This window comes from Panulirus ornatus, chromosome 12 (genome assembly GCF_036320965.1).
Source record: "Panulirus ornatus isolate Po-2019 chromosome 12, ASM3632096v1, whole genome shotgun sequence".
In the NCBI taxonomy this organism is placed as follows: domain Eukaryota; kingdom Metazoa; phylum Arthropoda; class Malacostraca; order Decapoda; family Palinuridae; genus Panulirus; species Panulirus ornatus.
This window is the reverse complement of record NC_092235.1, coordinates 30,757,175-30,772,410: the sequence shown is the minus strand read 5'-3', so window position 1 is coordinate 30,772,410 and position 15,236 is coordinate 30,757,175. Positions and strand designations below refer to the sequence as shown.

The 15,236-nt window shown below is 46.4% G+C and overlaps 2 protein-coding genes across 2 annotated transcripts in view; one reads left to right on the top strand and one right to left on the bottom strand.

Annotated features, from left to right (window-relative positions):
• Nucleotides 1–4,773, bottom strand: part of LOC139751998 (isocitrate dehydrogenase [NADP], mitochondrial-like) — a 96,537-nt gene extending 91,764 nt beyond the window's left edge. The window contains exon 1 of the mRNA XM_071667759.1: nucleotides 4,576–4,773. Within this exon, the coding sequence (XP_071523860.1) occupies nucleotides 4,576–4,675 (100 nt within the window). The 5' untranslated portion in view covers nucleotides 4,676–4,773. The remainder of the gene's footprint in view (nucleotides 1–4,575) is intronic.
• Nucleotides 4,774–4,946: 173 nt separating this feature from the next.
• LOC139751997 (NAD(P) transhydrogenase, mitochondrial-like) overlaps nucleotides 4,947–15,236 on the top strand; it is a 129,822-nt gene continuing 119,532 nt past the window's right edge. Inside the window, exons 1-2 of the mRNA XM_071667758.1 lie at nucleotides 4,947–5,105; nucleotides 11,194–11,396. Coding sequence (XP_071523859.1) covers nucleotides 11,194–11,396 — 203 coding nt within the window. The 5' untranslated portion in view covers nucleotides 4,947–5,105. The remainder of the gene's footprint in view (nucleotides 5,106–11,193; nucleotides 11,397–15,236) is intronic.

Genomic DNA, 15,236 nt, shown 5'->3' with positions numbered 1-15,236 from the left:
TGCTACCACCAGGCTGGTTATGCTGCTACCACCAGGCTGGTCATGCTGCTACCACCAGGCTGGTTATACTGCTACCACCAGGCTGGTTATACTGCTACCACCAGGCTGGTTATACTGCTACCTCCAGGCTGGTTATACTGCTACCACCAGGATGGTTATGCTGCTACCACCAGGCTGGTTATACTGCTACCACCAGGATGGTTATGCTGATACCACCAGGCTGGTTATACTGCTACCACCAGGCTGGTTATACTGCTACCACCAGGCTGGTTATACTGCTACCACCAGGCTGGTTATACTGCTACCTCCAGGCTGGTCATGCTGCTACCACCAGGCTGGTCATGCTGCTACCTCCATGCTGGTTATGCTGCTACCACCAGGCTGGTCATGCTGCTACCACCAGGCTGGTCATGCTGCTACCTCCAGGCTGGTTATGCTGCTACCACCAGGCTGGTCATGCTGCTACCACCATGCTAGTCATGCTGCTACCACCAGGCTGGTCATGCTGCTACCACCAGGCTGGTTATGCTTCTTCCTCCTGGCTGGTCATGCTGCTACCAGGGGTGTCATACTGGTACCAGGGGTGTCATACTGCTACCAGGGTTGCCATACTGTTAGTACAAGACTAATGGTAAATGTATCAGGCTTATGGTATTGGTACCAGGCTGACGGTAATGGTGGCACCAGTCCGATGGTGGTGTTGGCAACAGGCTGATGGGGTAGTGGTACACCTGGGGTACAGTACTAGTGGTGTACACACCTGGAGTACAGTACTAGTGGAGTGCACACCAGGGGTACAGTACTGGTGATGTGCACACCTGGGGTACGATACAGTACTGGTGGTGTACACACCTGGGGTACAGTACTGGTGTGCACACCTCGGGTATACTACTGGTGGTGTGCACACCTGGGGTACAGTACAGTACTAGTGGTGTGCACACCTCCGGTATACTACTGGTGGTGTGCACACCTGGGGTACAGTATAGTACTAGTGGTGTGCACACCTCGGGTATACTACTGGTGGTGTGCACACCTGGGGTACAGTACAGTACTAGTGGTGTGCACACCTGGGGTACAGTACTGGTGGTGTGCACACCTGGGATAAAGTACTGGTGGTGTACACACCTGGGGTATGGTACTGGTGGTGCACACCTGGGTACAGTAGTGATGTGCACACCTGGGGTACAATACAGTACTAGCGGTGTGCACACCTGGGGTACAGTACTGGCGGTGTGCATACCCCAGCAGTACTGGTGGTGTGCACACCTGGGGTACAATACAGTACTAGATGTGTGCACACCTGGGGTACAATACAGTACTAGATGTGTGCACACCTGGGGTACAGTATGGCAATGGTGGTGTGCACATCTGGGGTACAGTACACTACTGGTGCGCACACCTGGGGTAAAGTACAGTACTGGTGGCGTGCACAACTGGGTACAGTACAGGACTGGTGGTGTGCACACCTGGGTAAAGTACAGTACTGGTGGCGAACACAACTGGGGTTCAGTATAGTACCGGTGGTGTGCACACCTGGGATATAGTACAGCATCGGTGGTGTGCACACCTGGGGTACAGTAGTACTGGTGGTGTGCACACCATGGGTATAGTAGTACTGGTGTGCACACCTGGGGTACAGTGCGGTACTTGTGGTGTGCACATCTGGGGTACAGTATAGTACCGGTGGTGTGCAAACCTGGGATACAATACAGTATTGGTGGTGTGCACACATGGGGTGCAGTACAGGTGGTGTGTGCAACTGGAGTACAGTCACGGTGGTGTGCACACCTTGGGTACAGTACAGTGTGGTGTGCACACCTGGGATATAGTACAGTACCGGTGGTGTGCACACCTGGGGTACAGTACTGGTGGTGTGCACACCTGGGATATAATACAGTACTGGTGGTGTGCACACCTGGGGTACATTGCAGTAACCGGTGGTGTACACACCAGGGGCACAGTAGTACTGGTGATGTGCACACCTGGGGTACAGTGCGGTACTTGTGGTGTGCATATCTGGGGTACAGTAAAGTACTGGTGGTGTGCACATCTGGGGTACAGTATTGGTGGTGTGCACATCTGGGGTACAGTATTGGTGGTGTGCACACCTGAGGTACAGTGCGGTACTGGTGTGCACACCTGGGTACAGTACAGTATAAGTGTGCATAACTGGGGTAGAGTACAATACTGGTGTGTACACCTAGGGGAGAGTACAGCACTGGTGGCGTGCACACCTGTGGTACAGTACAGTATTGGTCGTGTGCACAGCTGGGGTACAGTACAGTATTAGTGGTATGCACAACTGGGGTACAGTACAGTACTGGAGGTGTGCACATCTGGGGAATAGTACAGTACTGGTGATGTGCACACCTGGGCTATAGTACAGGTGGTGTGCACGCCTGGGATATAATAATGGTGGTGTGCACACCTCGGTATAGTACAGTACTGGTGGTGTGCACACCTGGGGTATAGTACTGGTGGTGTGCAGACGGGACACGGAACAGTAATGGTGGTGTGCACAACTGGGACACAATAGAGTACTGGTGTGCACAACTGGGGTACAGTACTGATGGTGTGCACACCTGTGTACAGCACTGGTGGTGTGAACACCAGGGGTATAGTAGAGTACTGGTTGTGTGCACACCTAGGTACAGTACAGTACTGGTGTAGTGCACACCTGGGGTATTTTACAGTACTGGTGTAGTGCACACCTGGGGTATAGTACAGTACTGGTGGTGTGCACACCTGGGTACAGTGCTGGTGATGCGAACACCAGGGGTATAGTACAGTACTTGTGGTGTGCACACCTGGGTACAGTACAGTACTGGTGTAGTGCACATCTGGGGTACAGTACAGTGCTGGTGGTGTGCACACCTGGGTGCAGTACTGGTGGTGCGAACACCAGGGGTAGAGTACTGGTGGTGTGCACACCTGGGTACAGTACAGTACTGGTGTGCACACCTGGGGTACAGTACAGTACTGGTGGTATGCGCACCTAGGGCACAGTACTAGTGTTCACACCTGAGATATAGTACTGGTGGCGTGCACACCTGGGGTACAGTACAGTACTGATGGTGTGCACACCTAGGGCACGGTACTAGTGTTCACACCTGGGATATAGTATTGGTGGCGTGAACACCTAGGGTATAGTACAGTACTGGTGGTGTACACAACTGGAGCACAGTACAGTACAAGTGGTGTGCACACCTAGGGCAAAGTACTGGTGGCGAGCACACCTGGATTATAGTACTGGTGGTAAGTACACCTCGGATACAGTACAGTACTGGTGATGTGCACACCTCGGGTACAGTACAGTACTGGTGTACACATCTAAGGCACAGTACGTGGTGTGCACACCGGGGGTGCAATAGTCCTAGTGGCGTGCACACGTGGGATATAGTACTGGTGGTGTGCACACCTGGGGCACAATATAGGACTGGTAGTGTGTACTATACAGTACTGGAGGTATGCACACCTGGGGTACAGTACTGGTGGTATGCATACCTGGGGTACAGTACAGTACTGGTAGAGTGCATACCTGGGGTACAGTGAAGTACTGGTAGTGTGCACACCTGGGATACAGTACTGGTGATGTGCACACCTTGGGTACAGTACAGTACAGGTGTGCACACCTAGGGTACAATACAATACTGGTGGTGTGCACATCTGGGTTACAGGACAGTACTGGTGGCGTGCACACATGGGTTACAGTACACTACTGGTGGTGCGCATTACTGGGGCAGAGTACAGTACTGGCGGTGTGCACATCTGGGTACAGTACAGTACTAGTGTGCACACCTGGGTCTCAGTACAGGTGGTGTGCACACCTGGGTACAGTACAGTACTCACAATTTGCACATCAGAGGAACAATACAATAATGGCGGAGTGTATACCAGGGGTACAATTGGATACTGGCGGGGGGGGGGGGGTATACACAGGAAGAGTACTGGTGGCTTGTATATTAGGGTAAAGGTAGGGTACTGGCGGTGTGTATACAAGGGTTACAGTAGGGTACTGGTGGCGTGTATACAAGGGTTACAGTAGGGTACTGGCGGCATGTATACCAGGGGTACAGATAGGGTACTGGTGGCCTGCATTTCAAGGGTACAGTAGGGTATTGGCGGCGTGTATACCTGGGGTAAAGGAGGGTACTGGCAGTGTGTATACCAGGGTATAGCATCGTACTGTCAACATATATACCAGGGTACAGTATGGAAGTGGTGTAGTATATACCAGGGTACAGTAGGGTAGTGATGTATATACGAGTATAGTATGGTACTGGCAGCATATATACCAGGATACAGCATGGTACTGGAAGCGTATATACCAGGGTACAGTATGATAGTGGTGGTGTATATACCAGGGAACAGCAGGGTAGTGGTGATGTATATACGAGTATAATATGGTACTGGCAGCATATATACCAGGGTACAGTATGGTACTGGCAGCGTATATACCAGGGTACAGTATGGTAGTGGTGGCGTGTATACCAGGGTACAGTAAGGGGAATGGTGGCGTATATACGTGCCACACATCTAGGACGCTAACTACAAGGAGAATGGTCAGGTACTCACATGGCCTTTTCTGGTTTAGTACCGTCGGAATCACCACTCTGGCTTGTTGGGGCAGTGATATTAAGGCAGCTTTTGCCATATTGACAATAAGTGAAGCCATGATGGAAGTTGTGGTGGAGTAAGCTGGTGTTGTGAGTACGTGCAGCTGCAGTCTGGACACAACAGCTGACCGGCCAGTCGACACACACCGACACTCACTGGTCATGCACCTTTACACACTACTCACTATTTTCATTATAAAAGTTGCCTAATCTTGAAATAGTATTACTATAAGATATTGAATATGTCACATCTTATCAGTTTATATCTTTAAGTATGATATAGAATATAATATATTATATAAGATCAAACTATATGATAAAGTGGAGGATGAAGGAGAGAGGGCGCATGTGTGGGGCAGCACAAGCAGACGCCGGCCACCTCCACCACCACCCTGCTCATCTGCCTGGCCGGCAGGCAGAACTTATTACTACGTCCACAAATCTCCCATCCTTCTTTTTCTTCTTTAGTTCCTTTAATTGAACTCGACGGTAAGATATGTTCTATGTTTATCTTGTGGTTTGATTGGCATGTCGATATAATAAGGTTCAGAAATATGTTACACCCGTCCCAAATATAGAGTAGGGATATCCAGGTACAGTAGTCTAGTATATTGGAGTAGGGATATCCAGGTACAGTAGTCTAGTATATTGGAGTAGGGATATCCAGGTACAGTAGTCTAGTATATTGGAGTAGGGATATCCAGGTACAGTAGTCTAGTATAGTGGAGTAGGGATATCCAGGTAGAGTAGTCAAGTATAGTGGAGTAGGGATATCCAGGTACAGTGGTCTAGTATAATGGAGTAGGGATATCCAGGTACAGTAGTCAAGTATAGTGGAGTAGGGATATCCAGGTACAGTGGTCTAGTATAGTGGAGTAGGGATATCCAGGTACAGTAGTCAAGTATAGTGGAGTAGGGATATCCAGGTACAGTGGTCTAGTATAGTGGAGTAGGGATATCCAGGTACAGTGGTCTAGTATAGTGGAGTAGGGATATCCAGGTACAGTAGTCAAGTATAGTGGAGTAGGGATATCCAGGTACAGTGGTCTAGTATAGTGGAGTAGGGATATCCAGGTACAGTGGTCTAGTATAGTGGAGTAGGGATATCCAGGTACAGTAGTCTAGTATAGTGGAGTAGGGATATCCAGGTACAGTAGTCAAGTATAGTGGAGTAGGGATATCCAGGTACAGTGGTCAAGTATAGTGGAGTAGGGATATCCAGGTATAGTGGTCTAGTATAGTGGAGTAGGGATATCCAGGTACAGTGGTCTAGTATAGTGGAGTAGGGATATCCAAGTACAGTAGTCAAGTATAGTGGAGTAGGGATATCCAGGTACAGTAGTCAAGTATAGTGGAGTAGGGATATCCAAATACAGTAGTCAAGTTTAGTGGGGTAGGGATATCCAGGTACAGTGGTCTAGTATAGTGGAGTAGGGATATCCAGGTACAGTGGTCTAGTATAGTGGAGTAGGGATATCCAGGTACAGTGGTCTAGTATAGTGGAGTAGGGATATCCAGGTACAATGGTCGTATAGTGGAGTAGGGATATCCAGGTACAGTAGTCAAGTATAGTGGAGTAGGGATATCCAGGTACAGTAGTCAAGTATAGTGGAGTAGGGATATCCAGGTACAGTGGTCAAGTTTTAATGGTGTTCTCCAGCCAGTAATGGTGGCTACTCACTTTATGTAATCCATCTTATTTCTGACTTGCTACAACTTATTACCCACCCTACTATCCCTGGCTGGTCTCCACCACCCTAAGCTGGCCTCCAGCAGCTCCTGTTGGTCTCCACCATTCTTAGCTGGTCTCCACCATTTTTAGCTGGCCTCCAGCAGCTCCTGTTGGTCTCCACCATTCATAGCTGGCCTCCTGCAGCCCCTATTGGTCTCCACCATTCTTAGCTGTCCTCTACCATCCCCAGCTGGTCTCTGCCATCCCCAGCCGGTCTCCACCATCCCCAGCAGGTCTCCACTATCCTTAGCTGGCCTCGGCCATCCCCAGCTGGCTTCTACTATCCTCCGCAGACTTTCAATATCCCCAGCTGGTCTCCATCATCCCCAGCTGGTATCCATCAGTTGCAGCTAGTCTCCACCATCCACTGTTGGTCTCTACCATCCCCAACAGGATTTCACCATCCCCAGCTGGTCTCCATCATTCCCTGTTGGTCTCCATCATCCCCAGCTGGTCTCCATCGTCCCCAACAGGTCTCCACCATCCCCAGCAGGTCTCCACTATCCCAAGCTGTCCTCCACCATCCCCAGCAGCTCTTCACTATCCCCAGCTGTCCTCCACCATCCCTAGCTGCCCTCCACCATCCCCAGCCAGTCTCCATCATCCTAACCTTGTCTCCACCATCCCTTCCTTACCCCTACCATCCCCAGCTGGTCTTCACCATCCCTACCTTACCCCTACCATCCCCAGCTGGTCTTCACCATCCCTACCTTACCCCTACCATCCCCAACTGGTCTTTAGCATCCCCAGCTGGTCTCCACCATTCCTAACTGGGCTTCATCATCCCTACCTTGTCTCCACCATCTCCAGCTGGTCTCTATCATCCCTACCATCCCTAGCTGGTCTCCACTTTCCCCAGCTAGTCTCCACCATCCCTAACTGGTCTTCATTATCCCTACCTTGTCTCCACCATCCATAACTGGTCTCCATCATCCCTACCTTGTCTCCACTATCCCTAGCTGGTCTCCATCATCCCTATCTGGTCTTCATCATCCCTACCTTGTCCCCACCATCCTAAGCTGGTCTCCATCATCTCTTTGTTGTCTCCACCATCCCTAGCCAGTCTCCACCATCCCTAGCTGGTCTCCATCATTTCTTAACTTGTCTCCCCCTCCTGGTCTGTATTATCCATTGCTGACCTCTACTATCCCAAGCTGGTCTTCAGAAACCATAGGTGGCCTTAACCATCTTCAGCTGGTTACCACCATCCCCAGCTGGTCTACCCTGTCTGACTGGTCTCCTTCATCCTAATCTGGTCTTCACCATCCCCAGCTGGTATTCACTTTCCTTAACTGGTCTCCACCATCCCCAGCTGGTATTCACTATCCTTAACTGGTCTCCACCATCCCTAGCCGGTCTCTATCATCCCTGGCATATCTCTACAATTCTGAGCAGATGGTCTCTACTATCCCAGGCTGTTCTCCACCAGCCTTAACTATTCTTCAGCCCCAGCTAGTCTCCATCAGCTGCAGCCAGTCTTCCATCTCTAGCTGGCCTTCATCACCATTTGGTCTCCATCAGTCACAGCTAACCTTCACCATCTCTAGCTGGGCATCACCATCTGGTCTTCATCAGGTGCAGCTAGTCTCCACCATCTCTAGCTGGCCTTCGCCATCACCATCTGGTCTTCAGTCACAGCTAACTTCACTATCTCTAGCTGGCCTTCACCATCACCATCTGGTCTCCATCTGTTGGAGCTAGTCTCCACCATCTCTAGCTGGCCTTCACCATCTGGTCTCCATTAGTCACAGCTAACCATCTCTAGCTGGCCTTCACCATCACCATCTGGTCTCCATCAGTCACAGCTAACCTTCACCATCTCTAGCTGGCCTTCACCATCATCTGGTCTCCATCAGTTGTAGCTAGTCTCCAACATCTCTAGTTGGCCTTCACCATCACCATCTGGTCTCCACCATCCCTAGCTGGTCTCCATCCGCAGCAGGTTTCTGCAATCCCTTGTGGGTTTTCACCATCCTTTGTGGGCCTTTACCATCCCCAGCTTCTCTCCACCATCCCTAGTAGGCCTCCAACATTCCTAGATGGTCTCCACCATCTCTTGTTGGTCTTTACCAGCCTCAGCTGGTCTTCACCCTCCTTAACAAGCCTCCACCATCTCTAGAGGTCCTCTACCATCCCTAGTGGGCCTCTACCATCCCTAAGTGGTCTCCACCATCCCTAGTGGGTTTATACCATCCTTCGCTTATCCTCACCATCCCTATGTGGTCTCTATCAGCCCTAGTTGGTCTCCACTAGCCCTAGCTGGTCTTTACTATCCCTACCTAGCCTCTATTATCCCCAGCTGGTCTCCAGCACCAGTTGACTTGACCATTCTTAGCTGTCATCCACCAACCCCAGCTGGCCTCCACGATCCCCAGTTGGTCTCCACCATCCCTAGCTGGTCTTCACCGTCCCCAGCTGGCCTCCACCAGTCTTGGGTCAGCATTGTTCCTTGGTTATCAAAGTATGTATCTTCAGAGCTAGACAAAGGGTCAGTCGCAGCAGCTTCCTTGATCGTAGATTGAAGCTATTTGAACAAAATTTAACTCATTAACCCATTTAATCTAGTGGAGTAATTCTACCCAAAATTGGTTTTTGAAATATAGTGATTTTCTTAGCCCTAGAGTGGGAGAGAGAATCTTGGTATCAGAAATTTTGTAAGCATTGCATTCCCTCAACTGATACCTAGAACACATCAGCAAAGGGTGAGAAGCCTAGCATGGATTTTCTCAAGCAGTGTTTTATGGTAAAAAATCTAGAGAACATATGATGAGGGACATATTCCGTAATGTTTTGATTCACACTATCACATGGTCTGGAACTTTTTTTTTCACTTGTTTCCTGAAGATTCAGATCCATCTGATATTTAAGAAGCTCTTTTTGTAATTCTTTTTGGCAAAAATGGAGCTAGTAATGGTGCCACCTCATACAAGAGAGTCTTTTAGGAACCATTGTCTAACTTTAGGATGAACTTGTCCAGCCTCACTTGGGATATGCTCTTCAATCCTTTCTTCATGAGAAATTTTAATGACCTCCCACCATTACAACCTAATGGAATTTTCTATCAACGTAACACTTCCAGAATTCTGATAAAAAATGCTTTTTGAGAGATCTTGGTGCTGCAAGAATAGATATTAAAACATGTAATGTGCATACATAAGAACCAAGTAATTATTGATATTCCGTAGGTATACCTTAGGTATTTTGGCAAAAATAGAATTAGCAAGCTTTGAATTAACACTATTTAGATTGGTTCTTGAAAGATTACTACTGAAGAATTTCATGATTTATTCTTAGTCAAACCTTGGAGATAATTCATTGAATTCACCCACCATTGTCAGTGGGAAACACATTTATATTTGTCCAGGAAGCCAGAACCCTCTCTGCATGACACATCTGTTTTTAGATTAAAAGACTTGTTTTGTTAGCTCAGTTTGGCCTGTAATTGATTACCTACTTGTTTAGTATGAGGGGGGGGGACATTTTTAAATTCATGGGGTCCCATCATTTGAGTATTCTTTGCTATTATACAATTTTGAATATGTGTATGCTGTTTGCATTAACTGCTTTCTTGTTCAGTCTGTTCCATTCATCCATCACTCTTAACTTTAAAAGTCCTTTTTACATCCATTTTAACAACTTTCTTCATGTTATGTCCTCTCTTGGTTCTTATATATTTATTATACTTTGTTGCTGTCTCCCGCGTTAGCGAGGTAGCACAAGGAAACAGATGAAAGAATGGCCCAACCCAGCCACATACATATGTATATACATACATGTCCACACACACACATATACATACCTATACATCTCAACGTATACATATATATATACACACACAGACATATACATATATACTACACATGTACATAATTCACACTGTCTGCCCTTGTTCATTCCTGTTGCCACCCTGCCACACATGAGATGATAACCCCCTCCCCCGCATGTGTGCGAGGTAGCACTAGGAAAAGACAAGAAAGGACACATTCGTTCACACTCAGTCTCTAGGTGTCATATATAATGCACCGAAACCAAAGCTCCTTTTCCACATCCAGGCCCCACAAAACTTTCCATGGTTTACCCCAGGCATTTCACATGCCCTGGTTCAATCCATTGACAGCATGTCGACCCCGGTATACCACATTGTTCCAGTTGACTCTATTCCTTGCACGCCTTTCACCCTCCTGCATGTTCAGGTCCCGATCACTCAAAATCTTTTTCACTCCATCTTTCCACCTCCAATTTGGTCTCCCACTTCTCCTTGTTCCTCCACCTCTGACACATATATCCTCTTTGTCAATCTTTCCTCACTCATTCTTTCCATGTGACCAAACCACTTCAAAACACCCTCTTCTGCTCTCTTCCACACTCTTTTTACTACCACACATCTCTCTTACCCTTTTATTACTTACTCGATCAAACCACATATTGTCCTCAAACATCTCATTTCCAGCACATCCACCTTCCTCCTCACAACTCTGTTACAGCCCACCCCTCGCATCCACACACACACACACACACACACACACACACACACACACCCTAGCCTGAGCCAGGTACCCATTTTATTGACCAAGCCCTAGGGGTGGATGAAAAGCTGGGTTGGGTTGACTGTTGACTCACAGCTGCAACCAGGATTCAAACCTTTGCCCTTGACCCTGGGCAGCCCATGAATGCATCACAGTCAGGATCGTTGACTGCTACACCATGGGAATCCACTGCTGTGTTATTTATAATGGTATATGCTGAGCAAATACGTTTTCTGATTTAATGTTCATTATAGTGTCATTATCGCATTATAAAAGATAATCTGAAATTTGCCATACTGAAATATTGTGCTTTATAAAGATGGCATCGCTTCTGCGCATCTCGCTGACAACTTTAGAGCCAACGGTGGGAAGTGGACGTGGACGGCTCATCAGTTCTATCAGAGGCTTGCGCACCCATGCACGTCTCCATGAGGCTGCCACTCCTGCTGAGGCCATCCCTGGCATACCTTATAAGAACATAACCATTGGTGTTCCCAAGGAAATCTGGCAGAATGAGAGGAGGTATGTGGAAGGAATGGCATGAAGACGGTCTCTATCACGTGGTTACCTATTTGTGCTGTATGAGAAGGAAGTTTAATATCTCATGACCATCCTTTACTGTCATGTAACTTCATTTATTTACATATGCATGAACCAAATTTCAGTCATTTTATTCCATTCATCCATGGCTCTCATAGTATAAGAATATTTCTTTACACTTTTTAACTGGTGATTGGTAATACATGGTTTTAAGAGAACATGAATAAGTATATTTGGGTGAGTAGGAAAGATGATGAAAGGGCATCATTGGATTGCATTCTAATTGATGGGTGAGCTAAAGAGAGACTTTTGAATGTGAATGTGCTAAGAGGTGCATCTGGTGGGATGTCCGACCATTACCTGGAGGAGGTAAGGGTGAACATTTGTAGTTTTTTTTTTTGGAAAAGAGGAAATTGTATTAATGAGAAGAGAGTGGTGAAAGTGAGTGAGTTTGAAAAAGAGATATGTGGGAAGAAATACCCAGAGAGATTGGTTGTAAAATGGCAGAAGACGAGGTTAAAGAAGGAAGGGGAGTGGGTGAGGAATGGGAGATAGTTAAGGAAGCATTGCTGGCATATGCAAGATATGTGGTGGTATGCAGAAAATGGGAGATGAGCAGGTGAGAAAGGGTAGTGAGAGGTGGGATAAAGAAGGAATGTAGCTAGTGAAAGAGAAGAGTGGTGCATGGGTGGTAATTACAGGGAAGGAATGTGAATGATTAGGAGATGTACAAGAGAAAGTGGTAAGAGTAAGAGGCCAAGAGGAAGGTGCACGGGTTGTAAAAGAGGGCAAATGAGAGTTGGTGTAAATGAGTATAGGTAAACTTCAGGTAGAATAAGAAAATGTTTTGAAAGAAGCTTAATGCTGTGCAAAAAACCAAGAGAACAAATGGGAACATCAGTGAAAGGGGCAAATGGAGAAGTGGTAACAGGTAGTGATGAGGTGTGGAGAAGATGGAGTGAGTATTTTGAAGAATTATTGAATGTGTTTGATGATAGGGCAGTGAATGTAGGCCATTGTGTTTGGGAAAGTGTGCAAAGTGAGAGTCATGAAGAGTAGTTTGGTTTGTCTTCACGAGTCTTCACCTCAACAACCCAGGCTAGGCTAAGGCTGCAGAATTGGGTTGTTGGTCGACCAAGCTGTTGCTGAAGAGAGAAGAGGCTATAAAAGTCTTGCATATGATAGAATGTGACGAGGCAGCTGGAGTGAATAGTATTGTGGCTAGATTTTTTAAAAAGTGGGAGACTATGTTGTTGATTAGTTATTTAGGATTTTCATTGCACATGTGGATCATGGTTAGATGCCCAAGGATGGATGGAATGTATGCACAGTGCCATTGTATAAAGAGAAGGAGGACAAAGGTGATTGTTTGAATTACAGAGGTGTGAGTTTGTTGAGTGTACCTGTAAGTTTTGCGGAAGAGTGTTTGTGACATGCTTAAAAACAGAATGATTTGTATGTGGCTTTGATGGGATTGATAGAGATCCCTTGTGTAAGATCTTATGAATGTATTGTCAGAGGAGAAAGCTACTGGAAGTAGTGAGAAGTTTTTATCAAGAGTGTAAGGCATGTGTATGAGTTGCAAGAGAGTAGAGTGAGTGATTCCAAGTGAAGGGTGGTTTGTGTTGGTGGGTGGTGGGATGCCACAAACTCTCTTTAATTTGTTTATAGATGGGGTGTTGAGGGAGATTGAGTTCAACATATAATATGCCATATATATTTAATTTCCAACACATCCACCCTCCTTCGCACATCTCTCACATCCATACAACATGATGACATCACACACCCCTGCCATAGACTGACCTTTACATGGTACCACTCACTCTCCCCACTTACATGTCTTAAGCCCTTGATGAAAACTGCTCACTGCATCTTGCAGCTTTCCTCTCAGACCATATATTCTTAAGACCTTCCACAAGACATCTTTATCATCCTTTATTATATTCTTTCTCCAGATCCATAAATGCCATATATAAATCCTTCTGTTTCTTTTTCTCACACACTTCCTTTGAAGCAGACATCTGATCCACACATCCTCTGTCACTTCTGAAATCACATTGTTTCATCTTGGTCTGATGCTCTGTACATGCTTTTACCCTTTCAATCACTACTCTCCCATAATAAGTACCAGGCAAACCCAACAAGTTTATACCTCTAAAATTTGAACACTCGTCTTTGTTCCTCTAGGGTTTATACAGTGGTGCTATACATGTGCTTCATTAATCCCTAGACACCTCATCATGATGCATACATACACTGAAAATCTTAGCTAGCCAATCAACAATACGGTGACCCCCTTTTTAAGAAATTTAGCTGCAAGTATCATCTACCCCTGTCGTGTTGCCACATTTCATCTAACACAAGGCTTTCACCACCTCATTTCTCTTCATCAAACCACTCTCCATGACTCACTTTACATATCATCCTGAACCAAATTCTCCCCATCTGTCACCTTATCATCAGACGCATTCAACAGTCCTTCAAAATACTCCATCTCCTGTTCAGTTCATCAATATCTGTTACTGTTGCCTAATTTGCTTGTTTCTATGTTCCCATTTATCTTTTTTTTTGAGCTTGCTATTAAACATTTTCCAAATATATTAAGTTCCCTGATGTATGCTGATACTGAGCCCATCTTTCATTTGCCCTATTTTTCAACACCCTCTACTGTCTTCTTGACCTCTTGCTGCTTTCTGTTATTTATCTAGTCATTTGCACTCCATCCCTGTGAATACCACCCATTACCTCTTTTCTCTTGCATCTGTACTTAGATATCCCACCACTCATTACACTTTCTAACCTGTCCACCTCCCACTTTACACCTGCCTTATACATCTCTTGCATATGCCACCACTGCTTTCCTAAATACCTCCCATTCCTTGCCCATTATCTTAGCTTTTTATTCTCACCTTTTGCAATACTATACAGTCTCTCTTGGCATTCTTCACACGACTCTCTTTTCCAAGCTCATTTACTTTATCCACTCTCTTCTCACCCATAACACTTCCTCTGTTTCAAAAACCTCTACAAAACTTCACCCTCACCTCCACAAGGTCATGATCAGACATACATATGTGCTTAAGTTTCAGGCTTGTGCTTAAGGAGAGAAAGAGTTTGGAGAGGTTGACAAAGAGGATATGTGTCTGAGGTGGATGGAACAAGGGGAAGGGGGAGATGAAATTGGAGAGGAAGGAAAGAGTGAGTAAGATTTTTGTGTGATGAGGCCCTGAACATGCAGGAGGGTGACACTCATGCATAAGATAGAGTAGGTGGTTATGGTAAGCAGCCACTGACCAGGGAGATATAATACCGTTACTATTTGCCTGGGTATTAGGAGGGTTAGTGACAGCTATGCAGTGAACCAGCACTGCAGTGGTTTTCAAGTTGCACTCCTTTGACTGAGGTAACTGTCTTTTCTTTCTGTTTCACGTACACATGGACTGCTGGTATTCTGTTCACAAACATGTGATCTTTCTTTGTCACACATGACACTTGACAATGCTTAAACTCAAGCAACTCATTCTTCACAACTCTAGATTTTCCTGTGGTGAATGCTTCGTGCAAGCCCTGCCTTTTGGTGAAATGGTAGGAGCAATAGATAGAAGTAGTAGGTAAGAGAATTAGTTGGGAGCATTGGGTAGATATAGTAAGTTAGAACATTAGGTAGGAGCCTCTGAAAACACTGTGATAGAGTTGCTCTCTGCCAGTGTCCTGTTAAGGGTAAGGCACTAAAGGCTAGTAAGTGGCACTAGAGTTTAACATTATGGAGACTCTTTGCTATGGCCCCCCAGTTGAGGGAGTTCAGAAGGGAACAGGCAT